Genomic DNA, 16,578 nt, shown 5'->3' with positions numbered 1-16,578 from the left:
CACAAGGCTCTAGATGCTCTGGACAGGTGGGAACTGTGTGAGACAGGTTGGAAAAAAAACACAAGATACTTTATATCTGTGAGTTTGGAATGTTTAAGTGTACTTGATGTAGTGAAGTAGCACAGAGCTGGGCATGGGAAACGTTATCTTAAGGATTGAATAGAAACAGAACGCATCATGATCCAGCAAAGCAGTGGAATAAAATGACGTTGAATTTATAAAACATATGAAAAGGCATTCAGCCTAACCAGTCTGTGGTAGCATTTTTTTTTACAGCCCACTTTGTCCTTCTATTCTTTGCCTCTTACATATACTTACCTAAGCCTCCCCCTCAAAGTCAACCCTGTTGTCAAAAGATTGGAAGAGATCACCCTTGAGAAAACTGGAAACCATTAAACATTAACAATTAGTAGTCTTTTTCAGACACACACATGAGAAAAGGTTAAAAATAAAAGACTAAATGGAGATGTTTAGCAAAGGCTGATGCCATCACGTAGCAATTTGATTGGGGTATGCCTTGCATTTAAAAGGCCATGAGCATGAAGGAACATTAGAGGGAACATAAGCAGAGAGTACAAAAAGTGATTTGGAGAACTATTAAGAGTGGGCAGGTAGATAATATTTATTATAATATTTAAACAGCCTCGGGGCACCAGCAGTAAATAAGTAAGAGAGCAAACAGGAGGTTAAAGTACCAGACAAAGTTAGTGGTAGGCACAGCTGGGAAAAAGACGAGAAGGTACTTACAGAGGGAAGAGGATAACGATTGTGGAAGGGGACAATCATCTTAAGTGTTGACAACTGCAGTGATTTAGCAATTCAGCAATCCCAGAGGAGAGCAGCACTCTGAGGGACAAGAACTCAGGAAATGGATGGTGCATTACCGGTTGTGTTCCTCGGATTTCCTAGGTGTGAGCACTGCTTTTAGCTTACATTGTTTTCTCAGTAACAAGAAAATGGATCAAGACTTGCTGTGCACAGCCACAGAGGAGCAGCACAATGATTATGACTCAGTTGTGCCAAGATCAATAGAGCTGATACAAGGAATTGTGCCACATTGTTAATAAACATGTTCTTTTCCTTTGCTTGGTGATTTTGTTTCTTGCATTCATCATGAAGAAACATGTCAGGAGCATGAAACGTCAACCCTTTACATTTTGGATATCCAGCGTCAGGATCAAGCATTGGAAAAGTTAAATCCAAAGTAACCTTCGAAAGAGTGTGCTGTTCACCTCCATTTTCTCATCAGTTGGGCAACAGATGCTAGCCCATATCCAATGGATAAATGCAAAAACAAAGTTTTTTTTGTAAGAGGTCGAATGCATCCCCTCCATGCTTTACCAGTTAACAATGTTTGATATTTACCAGTCAGAAGCTTCAAGTTTCATGCCAATTTAAGTTAAACTAGGCGTCATTTTGTGCTGTGAGTATATGAAATGAGTCCAGTTTCCTCGTATACAGGTGATCTTCGCAGTAATCAATAAGGGGGAGAGTTTTCGGTCACCACCAGAGGATGGGTCTGGGTGGCATTTGCGGTTTGATGTTGTGCGACTTATAAAGAAAATGGATATGGGGTAGGAATTGGATACCACACTCCTCCAGTCCTGGTCACAATCTTTAACCTAGGGTGGGCGATGCAAGACTGGACACATTCCTGGAGGTTTCATTTCACTGCCTCCTATGTCCAACAGCACCATTTCCATGTCCATCCTTGCCTACTAAAATGTCCTGGTAAAAATCATGATTTGTGCTTAGTTCTGTCTTCCCAGCCTGTAGGTGTCGCCATACAGAGAGGTCCCCTCAGGTGACAGTATCCGTGATTTCCCCCTCCCCTCCTGCGGGTGTCGCTGTCACAGGAGGTCCCCACCGGGGACCTCCTGTAAATTCTACTCCCCTCCTGAGTGGTGGGAAGTCTCCTCCCGTTTATTATCTTTCTGTCCTATGGGAGTCGCTGTTTGAGGAGGGCTCCACATTGTCAGCGTCGTTGTTTTTAGGTAGGGCTCTTAATGTGTTTTTTTTTGTAGATTTATCTGCCTTCTTGCCAATGTCGCTAGCCTCTTGTGGATCTTCCAGTATCTGTGGATTATCTTCCCTTTCCTGAATTTCGTTCTTTTGGGAGGGCTTCTCCTGTTGGTGCCGATGTCCATGTGTCTCCATGTGTTTGTGAGTTGGAGTCTGTGCATTGTCCTCCCAGCCTGTGGGAGACGCTGTGTTGGGAGGATTCTACCTGCGCATTGTCCTCCAATCCTGTTGGTGCCGCGCCATTTGGGAAGATTGTACCGGCGTATTGTCCTTCCAGCCTGTCGGTGTTGCTGTGTTGGGAGGTCTCCGCCTGTTCATTGTTCTCCCAGCCTGTGGCTGCCGCTGTTTGGGGACGGCTCTACCGATATATTGCCCTCCCAGCCTGTGGGTGGCGCTGTGTTGGGAGGGCTACACCTGTGCATTGTCCTCCCAGCCTGTTGGTGCCGCTGTGTTGGGTGGGTTCCACCTGTGCATTGTCCTCCTCCCAGCCTGTTGGTGCCGCTGTGTTAGGAGGGCTCCACCTGTGCATTGTCCTCCCAGCCTGTTGGTGCCGCTGTGTTGGGAGGGCTCTACCTGTGCATTGTCCTCCTCCCAGCCTGTTGGTGCCGCTGTGTTGGGAGGGCTCTACCTGTGCATTGTCCTCCCAGCCTGTTGGTGCCGCTGTGGTAGGAGGACTCCTGTGTGTATCCTGGGGCCTGGGTTTGTGTGAATCTATGGTCCGGGTCGGGCCTGGATTTGGAGCCTGTCCCGGGTGAGTATGGAGGGCACTCGGGGTCGGTCTGTGAGGTAACGGACGGTACCAGCGCGCAGGGATGGAAGAGGCAGCTTGGGAAGGCCGGCTCTGGGCAAGAGGATAAAGGGGGAAATTAACCGAATTATACACCGGATCCCGGATTAGAAAATAGACCAGATTAACCATAGACCGGCCTGGGTTCAGATATTAACCCGGATTAACCATGGACCGGCCTGGGTTCAGACATTAACCCGGATTAACCATAGACCGGTCTGGGTTCAGATATTAACCCGGATTAGCCATAGACCGGTCTGGGTTCAATTATTAACCCGGATTAACCATGGACCGATCTGGGTTCAATTATTAACCCAGATTAACCATGGACCGGTCTGGGTTAATTATTGACCCAAATTAACCATGGACCGGTCTGGGTTCAGGTATTAATCTGGATTACCCATGATCCTGCCTGGGTTCAGGTATTAACTGGGATTAAACATAGGATGTTCAAAGTACATATATTAATCCGTATTAAATATCACATACTAAAATATTTAAAATTATACCAATTTGGATTCTGTTTTTAAGATAGGTTAGACATGGACTGATAATATTTTTAAATAGTTATAGGGATTGTATTTTCAATGTCGCTTTGTTCCTTTTTGCTTGTCTGCAAACTGTATCGCACAAGAGAATGCAGAAGTTATGCTTATTTTGATTGAAGCTTCTGAGAATAATGTGTATGAAACATCCATTAAATAATATTTACTAAAATTGTTTTATGAATGAACAGATAAATGTAATTGTTAACAAACTTTAATTGAGGTGAAGATAAGCAATAAACAGATGCAGACTACAGTTGTTGCATTGATTTCTTTGCACAATGTTTCCTAAACAGCATATTTAAGATAAAGTAAATAAAATTGTGGGTCCAATAGTGTCACCAGCATGGAGAGAGAAGCAGAGTTTATGTTTCAGATTACTGACACTCCGTTCAAACTGAATTAAATAGATTTGAGACAATATTTTTCACTCCGAGTCCCTGTAAACTCTACAGAGAGCACAATTTGGCATGAAGGGTCACAAGTATTCCAAATATTTGTTTTATTTATATAGAGAGAGAGAAATAAAAGAATATTTGTAGTCATCCCATTAAGACATTATATGACCCATGGACTTGAACTTTGTGACCCAGAGGTAGGGACATTGCCATGGTGCCATGAACAATGTTTTTGTATGTTATTTGCGTGCTCAAAGTTTTTAACTAAATCCATTCGCTCTGTCTCTCCAATGAACAGATTATATAAAATGCCGACCGCAGGAGTTCCTGCAGCTGATGATTCAGCAGGTTGCTGCAGACCAGGTGTGGCTGATTCTGAAGCTCACTTCATTTCGGCGGCTCCCCAGACTCTTCAAGATAATGGATTCTTGGCTAGTTATCCGGATGCTCCTGCTGACTGTGACACCTCGGATAGCAGACCATCCACTTCCACTGCCTTCCATGCTGCCGACACAAGGAGCACTCAGAAAATCGTCCAGATTGATCGGCAGCAGATCCAAGCCGTGGACCAGAGTGCCCAGGCTCTGGAGCTGCGAGGTCTCGGAGTTGATGTCTACGACCAGGATGTATTGGAGCAGGGGGTTCTCCAGCAAGTGGACAGAGCGATTAGTGAAGCCAGTCAAGCCGCCAAAAGAGCAGATGCAGAGAAAGAGTACTGTTCTGTTTTAGATGATCTGAGGTACTGAAGATTTTAAATGATACTGGGCTGAAGCAATTCAATTTAATGTTTCTGATCAAGATTGACAATGTTCACTCTCACTGATATGCATAATTCTGATTTTGGTAATCTGTATTGAATTTATAAAATATATGTTATGGACTAGGCTAGGCTGTAAATCAATATACTTGATATTGCATTGGACATAAATGACAGTAGCGATATCATTTGGAAGAGGGACTGGAATTGAATTTGCTGCTCTCAAAGCGTTATGCTGTAGTATTGCTGCTGACCCCTTCCTACATTTCTAGCACCCAAATACTGGCACATTGCCAGTTCTGCTCCTTGTGGCAGGAATCAGGTTCTGATGGATTGGGCCTTGAAGAAGCTGCAAATGCTAACTTCTCAGTGGGAGTTGCTCTGTGATCAGTTACCAATGGAAACCTGGCTTCAAAAGGTTGGGTTTTCCTTTGGAGAGCGCGGTGCAGCCTTCAACTGGAGATTTGGGGCTTTCCTGGGAATTGTCTGCCACACAATTGGCAGGAAAAAAAAGACAGGAGGGGAAACTCTTTTACAGTGAGAGTGGTATGAACTTCCAGAGGAAGCGATCAAAGCAAACATTTAAAAGACATTTGGATAAGTACATGAATAAGAAGAGCTTGGGGGGATATGGGCCTGGAGCAGGCAGGTGGGACTAGTTTAGTTTGGGATTGTGGGTGGCATGGACTGGTTGGACCAAAGGGTCTGTTTCTGTGCAGTATGACTCTATGACTGTAAGTGTCCACATTGGTGAGGCTTCCTGGTTCCTCAAGTTAGGAAAACCCCCAACACTAAGATTCACGAAGCAACCAGAGCGATATGGTGGGCACGGATATCTCTCCATGCCCATTTAGAATATAAACAGGGAACCTCTGAGGCTTTTAGAGTCAACAATTCCTGTCCAATATAGCCACCCCTATCAATGGTTTTAGAAGCAGATTTGGTCAGAGGGGCGATTGAAAAGTGTGGTTGAGTGTGTGGTGCTGGAAAAGCACAGCCGGTCAGGCAGCATTCGAGGAACAGGAGAATCGGCATTCTGGGCATAAGCCCTTCATCGGGAATGAGATTCAAATGTTATACCCAAAACGTTGATTCTCCTGCTCCTCGAATACTGCCTGACCGGCTGTGCTTTTCCAGCACCACACACTTGAATCTGATCTCCAGTATCTGCAGTCCTCACTCTCTCCCGATTGATATTGAATAAAGGAAGTCATAAGGAACTAAGTGAGATTTGGTTCAGTGTTTCAGACTGCAATGAATTAGGCTGTGTCAGTCAGTTTAACTGCAGTCATGAATTGAAACCCATCTGTCCTAGATTTCTGACAACCCCATCATCAGCTCTTCATTAGCTGTGCATCAATCTGCCTGGATTCGTTTGTCACTGCAGTTCTGATGCAAAGTTTTTCTGTTTTGTGAGGCGAGAATTATTCACGTGTTTACCTTTTAATTTAGGTCCACCACCATCTGTCTGAAGCAAACAAATAAGATCATTGAGCAGTTGACTCCTCATGCTGCTACAAACAAGGAAGTAAGGAGAAAGCTGGAGTCTGTGAAAAGGCAGAAGGATAACAAGGTGCAGTTCATCTCTTGTTTATCGTGCCACCCTTCAAGAGTCCCTTCATCCTTTTTTTTGAGATGGCAAATTATTGCCATTTATTCCAATTTTTTCACTCGAGAATCACTTTTATTTTTCACTCTTGGAGCTGTGTGTGTGCGCCTTCACTTTTATTTTTCATTCATGGAGGGGTGTGTGTGAGTGTCTGTCCCTAAAGACAACAGCCTAAATAGAGATCAAACAATGTACCTTGCGTGCACATACAATGTCTAATTGCATGCATGGCAGCATGGTGTCTCAGTGATTAGCACTGCTGCCTTGTAGCGCCAGGGACCTTAATTCGATTCTACCCTCTGGTGACTGCGTGGTGTTTGCACATTTCATTCCGTGTCTCTGGGTGTTCTGGTTTCCTCCCACAGTCTAGAGATGTGCAGATTAGGGTGGATTGGCCATGCTAAATTGCCCATAGTGTCCATTGATATGGAGGCTAAGTGGGTTAGCTATGGGAAATGCAAGATTACAGGGCTGGGGTGGGTCTGGGGTGGGATGCTCTTTGGAGGATTGGTATGGACTCGATGGGCCAAATGGCTGCTTCTACACTGTAGGGATTCTATGATCCTTTCTGTGCAAACAGTGTAATTATACAGGGCATCCGCAATCAATATATATTCTCTTAGAGGAACATCCTTGTCTCTGGTCAAGTAGTTTGTGAGTAGTATTCTCCCCGGTGACTTTGCTTTTGTTTTATCCCTGTTCCTAAGGAAAGACAGTTGAAAAAGATAAGGGCCAAACAGAAACACCTCCAGGCAGTGCTCAGTGGTGCTGACATTCAGAAGCTTGAAGCTGAATACGAATCGTGCGATGAAGGTAAACAAAGGTTTAAGGTGACAGTTTAATATCTGCCTTATATAGATCTTCACCTGTCAGTCTTTCATCACGTCTGCTATATGTTTTCTAAATGGATCAGAGATGGCAAAACCTCATTATGATTCAGATGTATTTTAACCAACAAGGTTGATTGTTTACCTCTGAGTAGTTAATGAGCACCATGCAGTTATAGTGTCCCTAACTCTGAGCCAGAATGTTTGGGTTCAAGTCCCATCTGCTTCAGAGGGTGTGTAATAACATTTTCAAACAGGTTGATTCTAAAACATTAACCAGTATTCTGTGTGGCTGATTGGAATTGTCAAGTACTCTTGAAACACCCACAGTTTTGACATTAGTGAGAATATCATGTTAATGCTGGGGAGATTCAGAGTCTTTTAGTCCCATTTGTCAGCTATCATGTTCACAGTGCTTGATTATTTTTTTATTTGGAGGAGCCGGTTTTGGACTGGGGTGGACAAAGTTAAAAATCACATAACACCAGGTTATAGTCCAACAGGTTTATCTGGAAGCACTAGCTTTTGGACGCTGCTCCTTCAACCACCTGATGAAGGAGCAGCACTCCGAAAGCTAGTGCTTCCAAATAAACCTGTTGGACTATAACCTGGTGTTGTGTGATTTTTAACCGCGATTATTTTGGAGTTTTGATTTGTCGTCTTAATTTCCACAGTTTATCTCAAAAACACAAAGTGCATGAAGTGGATTTGAAACACTCCAGTGATTTGCTATTCCGCTTAGTAAATGTAGCAGTACAACAAAGTTAACTTTCTGGTAGTAAGCTCAGTGCAGTTTTACACAAAAAAGTACTGGACAGGAATAGGCCATTTGACCTAATTATGGACCTTCATCCCCTCCCCCACTCACCTATTGTACTTTATGCTACTTTCTCCCCACCCCCACCCTCCTCTCGCTTATCTCTCCACGCTTCAGGCTCTCTGCCTTTATTCCTGATGAAGTGCTTTTGCCCGAAACATCGATTTTACTGCTCCTTGGATGCTGCCTGAACTGCTGTGCTCTTCCAGCACCACTAATCCAGAATTTGGTTTCCAGCATCTGCAGTCATTGTTTTTATCCATTTGACCTAATTAGTCTGTGTTGATGTTTCACTTGAGTCTACTCCCATTCCATTGGCTTACTCTTTCAGAAAATCTTCCTATTGCCTTTACACTTATTTATTTGTTAAAGATTTTTTTTGAAAGCGTCTAAGCCAATTGCTTCACCACTTGCTATGGTAACGAGTTCCGTACTGAAACTACTATGAATAAAGAAATTTCCCCTTATTCCCCTGTTAGATTTATTAGTCAATATTGCATATTTATAGTCCCTTGTTTTGGATTCTGCTACAAATAGAAGCAGTCCACATCTCTCCTATCCAGTGTCCATTATTTTCCAAGTCTTCTATTTTCTGAAGAGAAAAGAAAACCCTGTTTGATTTTTCCTTATCGTTGTGATCTGGTGCCATTCCTCATAAGGGTTTTCAATGTCATTTGTTTAGTATGGAAACCAGAATGGTACACTGTATGCTACAGTAGCCTGACCAGGAAACTGTACAAGAATGACATTACTTCATAACCTTTCAAGTGTGTTCCTCTTCAGGTAAAACCTGTGCTTTACTAGTATTTTTAAATGTAATGCTTCACTGAGCTGTGATCCTGCGTTTACTGATTTGTTCACCTGAAACTCCCTTTGCTATACCACTCCATTCCGATTATGTGGAGGTTACGTTTCTGCCTTTGCCACCAATGTGCACACCTCCCACTTATTGATATTAAAATTTATTTGCTACTTACCTGCACAATTTAGCAATTGTTTCAAAAATCCTGTGTTATTCTTCCTCGGTATTAACTATATCCCTGTTTGGCGAATTTTGAAATTGAGTTACTTATTTGTGGCTGCCAATTATGTATAACAGTGATGCCAGCACTGACCTTATAGAATGCTGCTTGTTGCCTTCTTTCCTTCAGTCAAAATCATCACTCGTTTCCCCCTGCTCTCTGCTTTCCCGTCTTTAGCCAGTTTACTATCCATTCAACTATTTGTTCTGTGTCTCCTGGTGCCCTAATCTTTGACATCAACCTATCGTCTGGTATCTTATCAAAAGCCTTTGTAAATTCAAGAACATGATATCTCTCTTTCTGTATTAATATTCATTTTAAGTTCATCCTCTAGTGCCACGTTTCTTTCTTTATCATCATATTAAAATTTGATTTACAGTCGGATTGAGTGATCAGATCATTATTGCATTTGTTGCAAATAATTTTAAGTAGAATAATACAAGTGTAAGAGTGAATGTTGCAGTATGACCGAGGGTCCTATTCCTAGCTGGTGCTAAGCTTTCAGGACTCCTGCCTACTGAGTCTCTTTATGAGGGCCCTGGCCTGGCACTCATCCCCCATATGCTATCAAACTTTCATTGCTTATAAACTGATGTATTTGCCAGGTATATTCTGATTTTCATTCCTAATGACCTAAACAAGTCCTAATGACCTAAATAAGTTCCTGGTCTCTTATCCACAAACTTGTGTAACCTAGGCAGGAATGGATAGCCAACAGATATTCAATGAAGCCAAGTGGCTTCAGAAAAATAAACAAGACGGCCTAACTATGTTGTCCTGTCTTTTGTATATATCTGTAGTATTTAAAGAGTTCAATATTGCCATTTCTGAAAAATAAATTGAGGAATAAATCATATTGGTTTTCAAAAGCAACAGTTGTTGAACATACATTGAGCCTTTCATTTAACCCAAGAGTTGCAAGATAGGGTAAGTAGCCAAAATTTAATTTTGAATTAAACATTGCATTGAAGTGAGACAATTCCTGTCTGAATTTTTCATTACTTGCTCTTTTCCTAGAGATGAATTCTAATCTCGAAACTGCCTTCTTTTACGCTGTGATATCCTGTCATTTCCATTCTGGTATTCTCAGTGCATAAAACCACATCTTGATTATTTTCTTCTGTGGTGCATTGGTTCTAATTTTCATATCTTGGGTTTTATACAGGACTAAAATTTGGCAATCCATTGTCCCTCAGGGATCGGTCCACGTATTCGTTTTTTTTTCCCATGAAAACCGCATTAGATGGGTTTATATTGGTATGAAGGAATTAAACTAGACAGAATTGAGTACTAGACTACTCATCTTAGATACACCTCAGATACATTTCGCCTGCTGACCTTTATGTTATCAATAGCTCGAGTAGAGGGGTCTTTGCTGGTATCCTGTTGCACAGTGTGTAGCCACAGTCTCAGCCACAAACTCCAGCTTTGAGTCTCATTCCGGGACTTGATAGCCACAGAAGGTGCTTTCATAACTTGGCCAAGTAGATGAATAATCAATATGCAAATCTTGACAAACAAGAAAAGTAGGTGTGTCTACTGATCAGCTGTAACCTGCAGAAGGCAAACTACAACAAACTTCTGCAATTCATTGACAAACCGAATCATAGACCAACACCTGGACATCCACGGTCGCTGATACCCTCTTAGGCTGTGGTGCCTGAAGAGAGAGTGAGATCGAGGAGTCTTTAGTTTAACACTGAGGATATAATTCTATTCAAAGCACAAAAAAGTGCTCAATTTCCCCCAATAGGAAGTGCAGACTAGCATGTTTGTGTTCCATATATGAATGTTAATGGATGAAATGCCAACAATAAGTTGCAAATCTGCAAACAGTTGAAACTATCCTTAGTGTACATTACTTGAGACCACAGTGGCAATATTATTTTGAATGCTATAAAATAACATTCTTGTGAGCACTACACAGGAAATATTTCTTTCAAAGAAAGGTAAATTCTTGTTACATTTGATGGTATTCTATGAATGTCCTTGTCAGAACCAGGTCCTTCATCGTTAGGAAGTATGTTAATGCCGGCACAGGAAACAGAATGGGAGCATCTCATCCGCACCGGACAGATGACACCCTTCGGCACTAAAATACCTCAGAAAGAAACAAAAAAGGAGCCTCGCAAGATCATGCTGAATGACGCATCAGACTTTGAGAAGTATCTGGCCGATCAGGCAAAGATGGCTGCGATTCGGAGGAAGTCCTTCACAAAAAGAGCCAAGAGGAGAAAAACAGCAGTGTCTGTGCAGGCCGAAACTGAGACATCAGATGACAAAACTCAAAATCCAAAAGGTGGCCCCAAGAAAAATAGCACTGTGTCAAGAACAGACCGCAAACTGAAAAAGCATTTGCAGAAACTGCAGCGCAAGACTCTTGAGATTAAATTTAAAGCTGGAGCTCCAATCAAGAAGAACTCCCTGCAAGAGTTGGTGGGAGGGCGAGAAGACAGAGGCTCAGACAGTGAAGAGTCACTCTATGTTCCTGATGAGGAGTTACTTTATCCAGATGAATTTGGTAACAGCGATGATGAAGTGTCCGATAATGGCACATTTAAGAAAGCACCAAAGAAAAGGCAAAAGCAGAGTCACTCAGATGAAGCTTTCTCACCAAGCTCAGGCGAAGATGAATCGAGACGCAGAATAAAAGCACACAAGGATGATGGAAATGAAGAGCTGTACAGGAAAAGATTGAGGTAAGCAAATTTGCGTTTATACTAAAGGGTCTCTATCAACATATATATTTCAGAATTAAGTATTGAATTATTCATTGTCCTGTCAACCATAGTTGGTCACACTCGCATCTCTGAGTTGCAAGATTTAGTGTTCAAGACTCTCATCGGGCCTTCAGCACAAAGGTTAAAGCTGACTGTCCAGTTCAGAGGGAGTGCTGCACTTTGAGATCCAATGTTTAACCAAGCCCCATCTGTCTGAATTGATGTAAAAATTCACTGTAAAAATACTGTTCTGCCTGGTGCACTAGCCAATCCCTCAGTCAACAGCTCAAAAACACATTTTCTGGCCATTATCACATTGCTATTTGGGAGGAGCTGTCACATTTTCTACATCATAACAGTGGCTGCACTTACCTTTTTGAAAAAAAAAGTACCTCATTGTTTATGGGCAGCCAATGTTTGTGAAAAACGCTTTTTATTAGCTGAAAGATTGAATGAATGTGAGTATATTAAAGAAACAGATTTGGAGAAGTAATGTCAATCTGAAGGGGGGGGGGGTCTCTCCTCCCAATTCCAAATACAGATTAAAGGTATAGTACCTTTTAGTATTTCTGCTTTTGCTTTGGTAAATTTAACATTTTCAATCATTTACCACCTCATTTTGTAAAAGACTTTCACTGTCAATGCCCGATTTGCTGTTAACAAGCATGCTGAAAAATGTGAGGCCTTTTTACTTATTAGCTTGACCATCACTAGGTTCCCTGAAGAAGGTGGTGTGAAGACACTGTTCCCACCTTGAGCTGCTGCTTTCCTAGCCTCTGACCTGTTTATGTCACCGAAGTACTTATACTGCTGTCTGGTATAGTTTGTCGTCTATAACTGCCAGATTTTTGATAATCGAGGATTCAGTGAGGGTAATGCCATTGAACTGATGGATCTCCTGATTGAGATGGTCATTGCCTGGTACAAATGTTACTTTGAGATGAAGACCTATGACACATCTCCAGTTTTCTGCAGCCAAAATAACTTGAACCCAAATGGTCATCATAATTATTTTTAAAAATTTTTTCAAATTCCATTTTTTCAGAATTGTAGGGTAGGCTATCAGCCAGAATGGAATCAGTTTGCAGATGTTACATGATTGTTGCCCTGATTGATTTGAGTTGGTTATTTTTCCTGACATTTGCAAAGCCCCAAACATCATGTGCTAGCTATGAATCTATTCACAACATGTGACATTTCTCCTCACATGTTTGGTAGCTTCAATTTTTAACCCGAGAATAAAGACATTTTCTCCAGCATCCACTATATTTTTGCCTCTTTAAATCTCGATAGGAATTTATATTCTATTATAAAAGTACATTTGCTCTCTTTCTGAGTTGTTAGTGTTATAGTGAATGCATCCCAGCTTTCTTGTTATCACTCTAACCAAATATTTAGTGTCTTACTAGTAATCTGAGACGGAGTTTAGGTTTCTAGTTGACTCTGGTATCTAGAGTGTTTTGTTGAGCAAGGTTCCTAGGCAAGTCCCAAGCACCACAAGATAAATTTATGAGGGCAGCCTAGAAAAATGTAGGTTTACAGCTGCAAAGAAAAAATGAGTGAAGTGATTTTATGAAGCTATGTAAGATAATTTAGAAATTGAAGTGTGATAAATTTATATGTCACTTAAACCTATGAGAGCAGGACATGCGATACAGATTGGAACAAATGAAAGATAAATTTAGGACTGTAATAAATAATTAATACATAGTATGACTTTCTGCCACTGGGCTTTCCCACTGCCTGGATCACTTGTAAGTTATTTCTAAATTAACTTTATTTTTATTTTTAATCCAAAGATGGATTGGCTGTGCTAAATTGCCCGTAGTGTCCAGGTGTATGTAGGTTAGGTGGATTAGCCATGGGAAATGCAGGTTACAGGGATAGGATGGGGGGGTTCGGTCTGGGTGAGATGTTATTTGGAGGGTCACTTTGGAAACAATGGGCTGAATGGTCTGTATCCACACTGTAAGAATTCTATGATTCTAACTTGCTTGGACATGTTACAATGCATCTCCAGGGTAGGTGGCATTTGAAACCAGATTTTCTGGCACAGAGGTAGAGGCACTGCCACTGACCAATTAGAGCACCTGGGTACATTGTAAACTATTCGTAGTTTCAATTGCTTTGTTCCTGAGGAATCTCATAAAATTCAAAACATTGACTTGAGAGGGTTAGCTCATACCATTCTTTCATATTTGACTTTTCTTTTGACCAGTGTTTAATGTTGTCAAACTAGACAGGCATACTGCTTTACAGTACAGGCTGAGGAATTGGGAAATGTGAAACTAGCACTGCTGCCAGACTTGGTTGTAATGTGTAAATACATTGTGGCACATTTGTAGTGGCAGTTTCCTAAGAACTAGAGGGCATAGGTTTAGGGTGAGAGGGGAAAGATACAAAAGAGACCTACGGGGCAACTTTTTCACAGAGGGTGGTAGGTGTATGGAATGAGCTGCCAGAGGAAGTGGTGGAGGCTGGTACAGTTGCAACATTTAAGAGGCATTTGGATGGGTATATGAATAGGAAGGGTTTGGAGGGATATGGGCCAGATTCTGCCAGGTGGGACTACATTGGATTGGGATATCTGGTCGGCATGGACAAGTTGGACCGAAGGGTCTGTTCCCATGCTGTACATCTCTATGACTCTATTACAGCTGTAAACACAGGAACCTCAGTGAGAGAAGTGTGACAAACAAAAATTACAACAGAAACTGACAGTTTATGAACAGGTAGTGCAATCTAACAGGGAAGCTTCTTAAATGCATTAGAAATGTAGATTTACATATTTTTTAAAAGCTCAGTTAAAAGTCCAACTGGTTTGTAATAGGCACTGGAATCATGAGCAGATACGCACTCTTATTCAAAGCTTATGGCGAGGTTGGAAGACCACAAACAATTGCCTTAGACTTCTGTCTGAAGGTTTTTGTAAGCAAATGACTACTTCAATGCAAACACTTTAACCATTCAACATTTTGCACTGTTGTCTCACAGCGGCAGGGACCCAGGTCCGGTTCCAGCCTCGCGATTGTCTGTGTGGAGTTTGCACATTCTCCCCATTTCTGCATGGGTTTCCTCCAGCTGCTCCACTTTCCTCCCATAATCCAGAGATGTGCAGGTTGGGTGGATTGGTCATGCTAATTTGCCCATAGTGTTCAGGGATGTGAAGGGTAGGTGCATTAGTAAGGGCTAAATCTAGAGCAGTAAGGTAGGGGAATGGGTCTGAGTGGGTTACTCTTTGGAGGGTCGGTGTGGACTTGATGGGCCAAATGGTCTTTTTCTACACTGTAGGGTTTCTATGATTTCTGCAATTTTGCAAAAATGTATGACATCTAGTCTCCCTGAAATTTGAAGTTATATATTGAAATAAAGTCAGCAAAAGGAACTGCTGTGAAGAGAAAGCAAGCTCCTCAGTGCCACAATGCACAAAGATCTGTGGCTTTTACAGCTCAGCGTATAGGAAAAACCAAACTGTAAATACTGTCATTCTGCATAAAATGTATTATTTTAACTGTCACTTTCCTTTGTTTTTTGTGTGATCTAATTAAGGCACTATTTATCTTTTGTTAAAGGCACACAAAAGGCAAATAATGTAATAGGTTGGAAGCAGCTTTCAGTTTTAACTTTTAAATTCATTTTGAAAGTTTACTTTTGGTAATGTAGCAATCGCATTTTACTCCTTTTAATTCAGAGAGGTTCTTTTTACTGAAACCATTCAAAATTATTTAGTAGCTTGAGTTAAATGTTTTGAATAAAACAACACAGTATATAATTTTGCCGAATTTCAACTAGAATTGACAATTTGAATGAAGCAACTTGAAATTAAGAGGATTATGAATTTTATAACTTTTTGATTCTATACATTTTTTTCTGTTGCTGTAGAGTGCATCTTAGTTATCATCTGTGAGGCAGATTTCAAATTTGAAGTTAGTTTCAAAATAAAACCGTAAATAAAAACATTGGTATCCATTTTAAACAAAGATGGATGTATTCAGTAGCAGTGGAAAAAAATTTGAAGTATAATATAAATTAACTCAAGATTGTGAATTAGTGTACAAAAGAAATTGCTTTCAAACTTCTTTGTGTGGGAGATCATCTAAATTTCACTCATTCCAAAAGGCAGTGTCAACTACTTGTGGAAAGCAACCAAATAAAGGCAGAGTACTGGATGTGCTGGAGATCTGAAAATGTAACTGAGTTCTGGAGAAACTCAGCAGGTTGGACAGCATCCATGGAATCAAAAACAAAATTAACATTTTTAGTCAAACATGACTTTTAATGACTCTTCTTTGGTTCCAAAGATAAGCCATTGGGTCATATTGAACTTAAAGTATTAATTTTGATTCTGTCTCCACAAATGCTGCTAGACCTGCTGAGTTTCTCCAGCCCTTGGTTTCTATTTCAAAAGAAAGCAGTGCCGTTGTCGTAATTTGAAGCAACAAACTGAAACTATGTGACTGTGCTCACTAAAGTAGAAATCTCACAACTCCTAAGATGCTGGCCATTAGTTTGTAACCCTCTGTCCTAAAGTCCTGTCACCTGATTTCAAGTTTCTAGTAATTGTTAGAAAGTTTATGAATGGTAATGTAAATACAACATGTAACATTTGCATTTCTGATGGCCATTTACAAGCCATTTAAATTTCTTCCCATGTTAGCCAACTCTATAGGTTTGCAGTAGCAGGACAGTTTTCAGGGAAACAGTCAAATCTGGCTGATAGCTGTTAGCTTGGGACTGCAGATTGAAAGAGGAATTGAATATTATGCAGCAGTGGCCTCTAGTGGCAGAGTACACACAGTGCGTCCAGTCATCCTGTGTGTGATGTACTTTAGTTACAAATAAATTCTAGCTCATTCCAGTAATTATCATAATGAATTATCCTTATGTGAAAAATTAATCTGCAACACACTATCATTTATAATTTTGTGCATTTTTTGACCTTTATATTTGAACTGTATTGCTAACTTGATCCTGCTAAACTTCACCTTTAAATCTTTTGTCTTTTCTACCATATTGTTAACATTGGAGAAACTTTGCCGATTAAGTGTTAATTAAGTTTCTGCTTCTCTTCCCT

The 16,578-nt window shown here is 41.0% G+C and overlaps 1 protein-coding gene across 4 annotated transcripts in view; it reads left to right on the top strand.

The window, feature by feature from the left end:
• The first annotated feature begins 2,694 nt into the window (after positions 1-2,694).
• ercc6 (excision repair cross-complementation group 6) overlaps positions 2,695-16,578 on the top strand; it is a 55,415-nt gene continuing 41,531 nt past the window's right edge. Inside the window, exons 1-5 of one of the 4 annotated variants that reach the window (XM_043678841.1) lie at positions 2,695-2,773; positions 4,051-4,491; positions 5,962-6,082; positions 6,826-6,931; positions 10,781-11,483. In XM_043678841.1, coding sequence (XP_043534776.1) covers positions 2,736-2,773; positions 4,051-4,491; positions 5,962-6,082; positions 6,826-6,931; positions 10,781-11,483 — 1,409 coding nt within the window. In that variant the 5' untranslated portion in view covers positions 2,695-2,735. Of the gene's footprint in view, positions 2,774-3,532; positions 4,492-5,961; positions 6,083-6,825; positions 6,932-8,458; positions 8,546-10,780; positions 11,484-16,578 lie in introns of those variants that run through there. The other 3 variants (XM_043678842.1, XM_043678840.1, XM_043678843.1) reach the window with 3 other exon arrangements.

The sequence above is a fragment of the Chiloscyllium plagiosum genome, chromosome 38 (assembly GCF_004010195.1).
Source record: "Chiloscyllium plagiosum isolate BGI_BamShark_2017 chromosome 38, ASM401019v2, whole genome shotgun sequence".
Taxonomy (NCBI): Eukaryota; Metazoa; Chordata; class Chondrichthyes; order Orectolobiformes; family Hemiscylliidae; genus Chiloscyllium; species Chiloscyllium plagiosum.
Note: the sequence above shows the minus strand (reverse complement) of the source record. Positions and strands in the feature narration are given on the sequence as shown.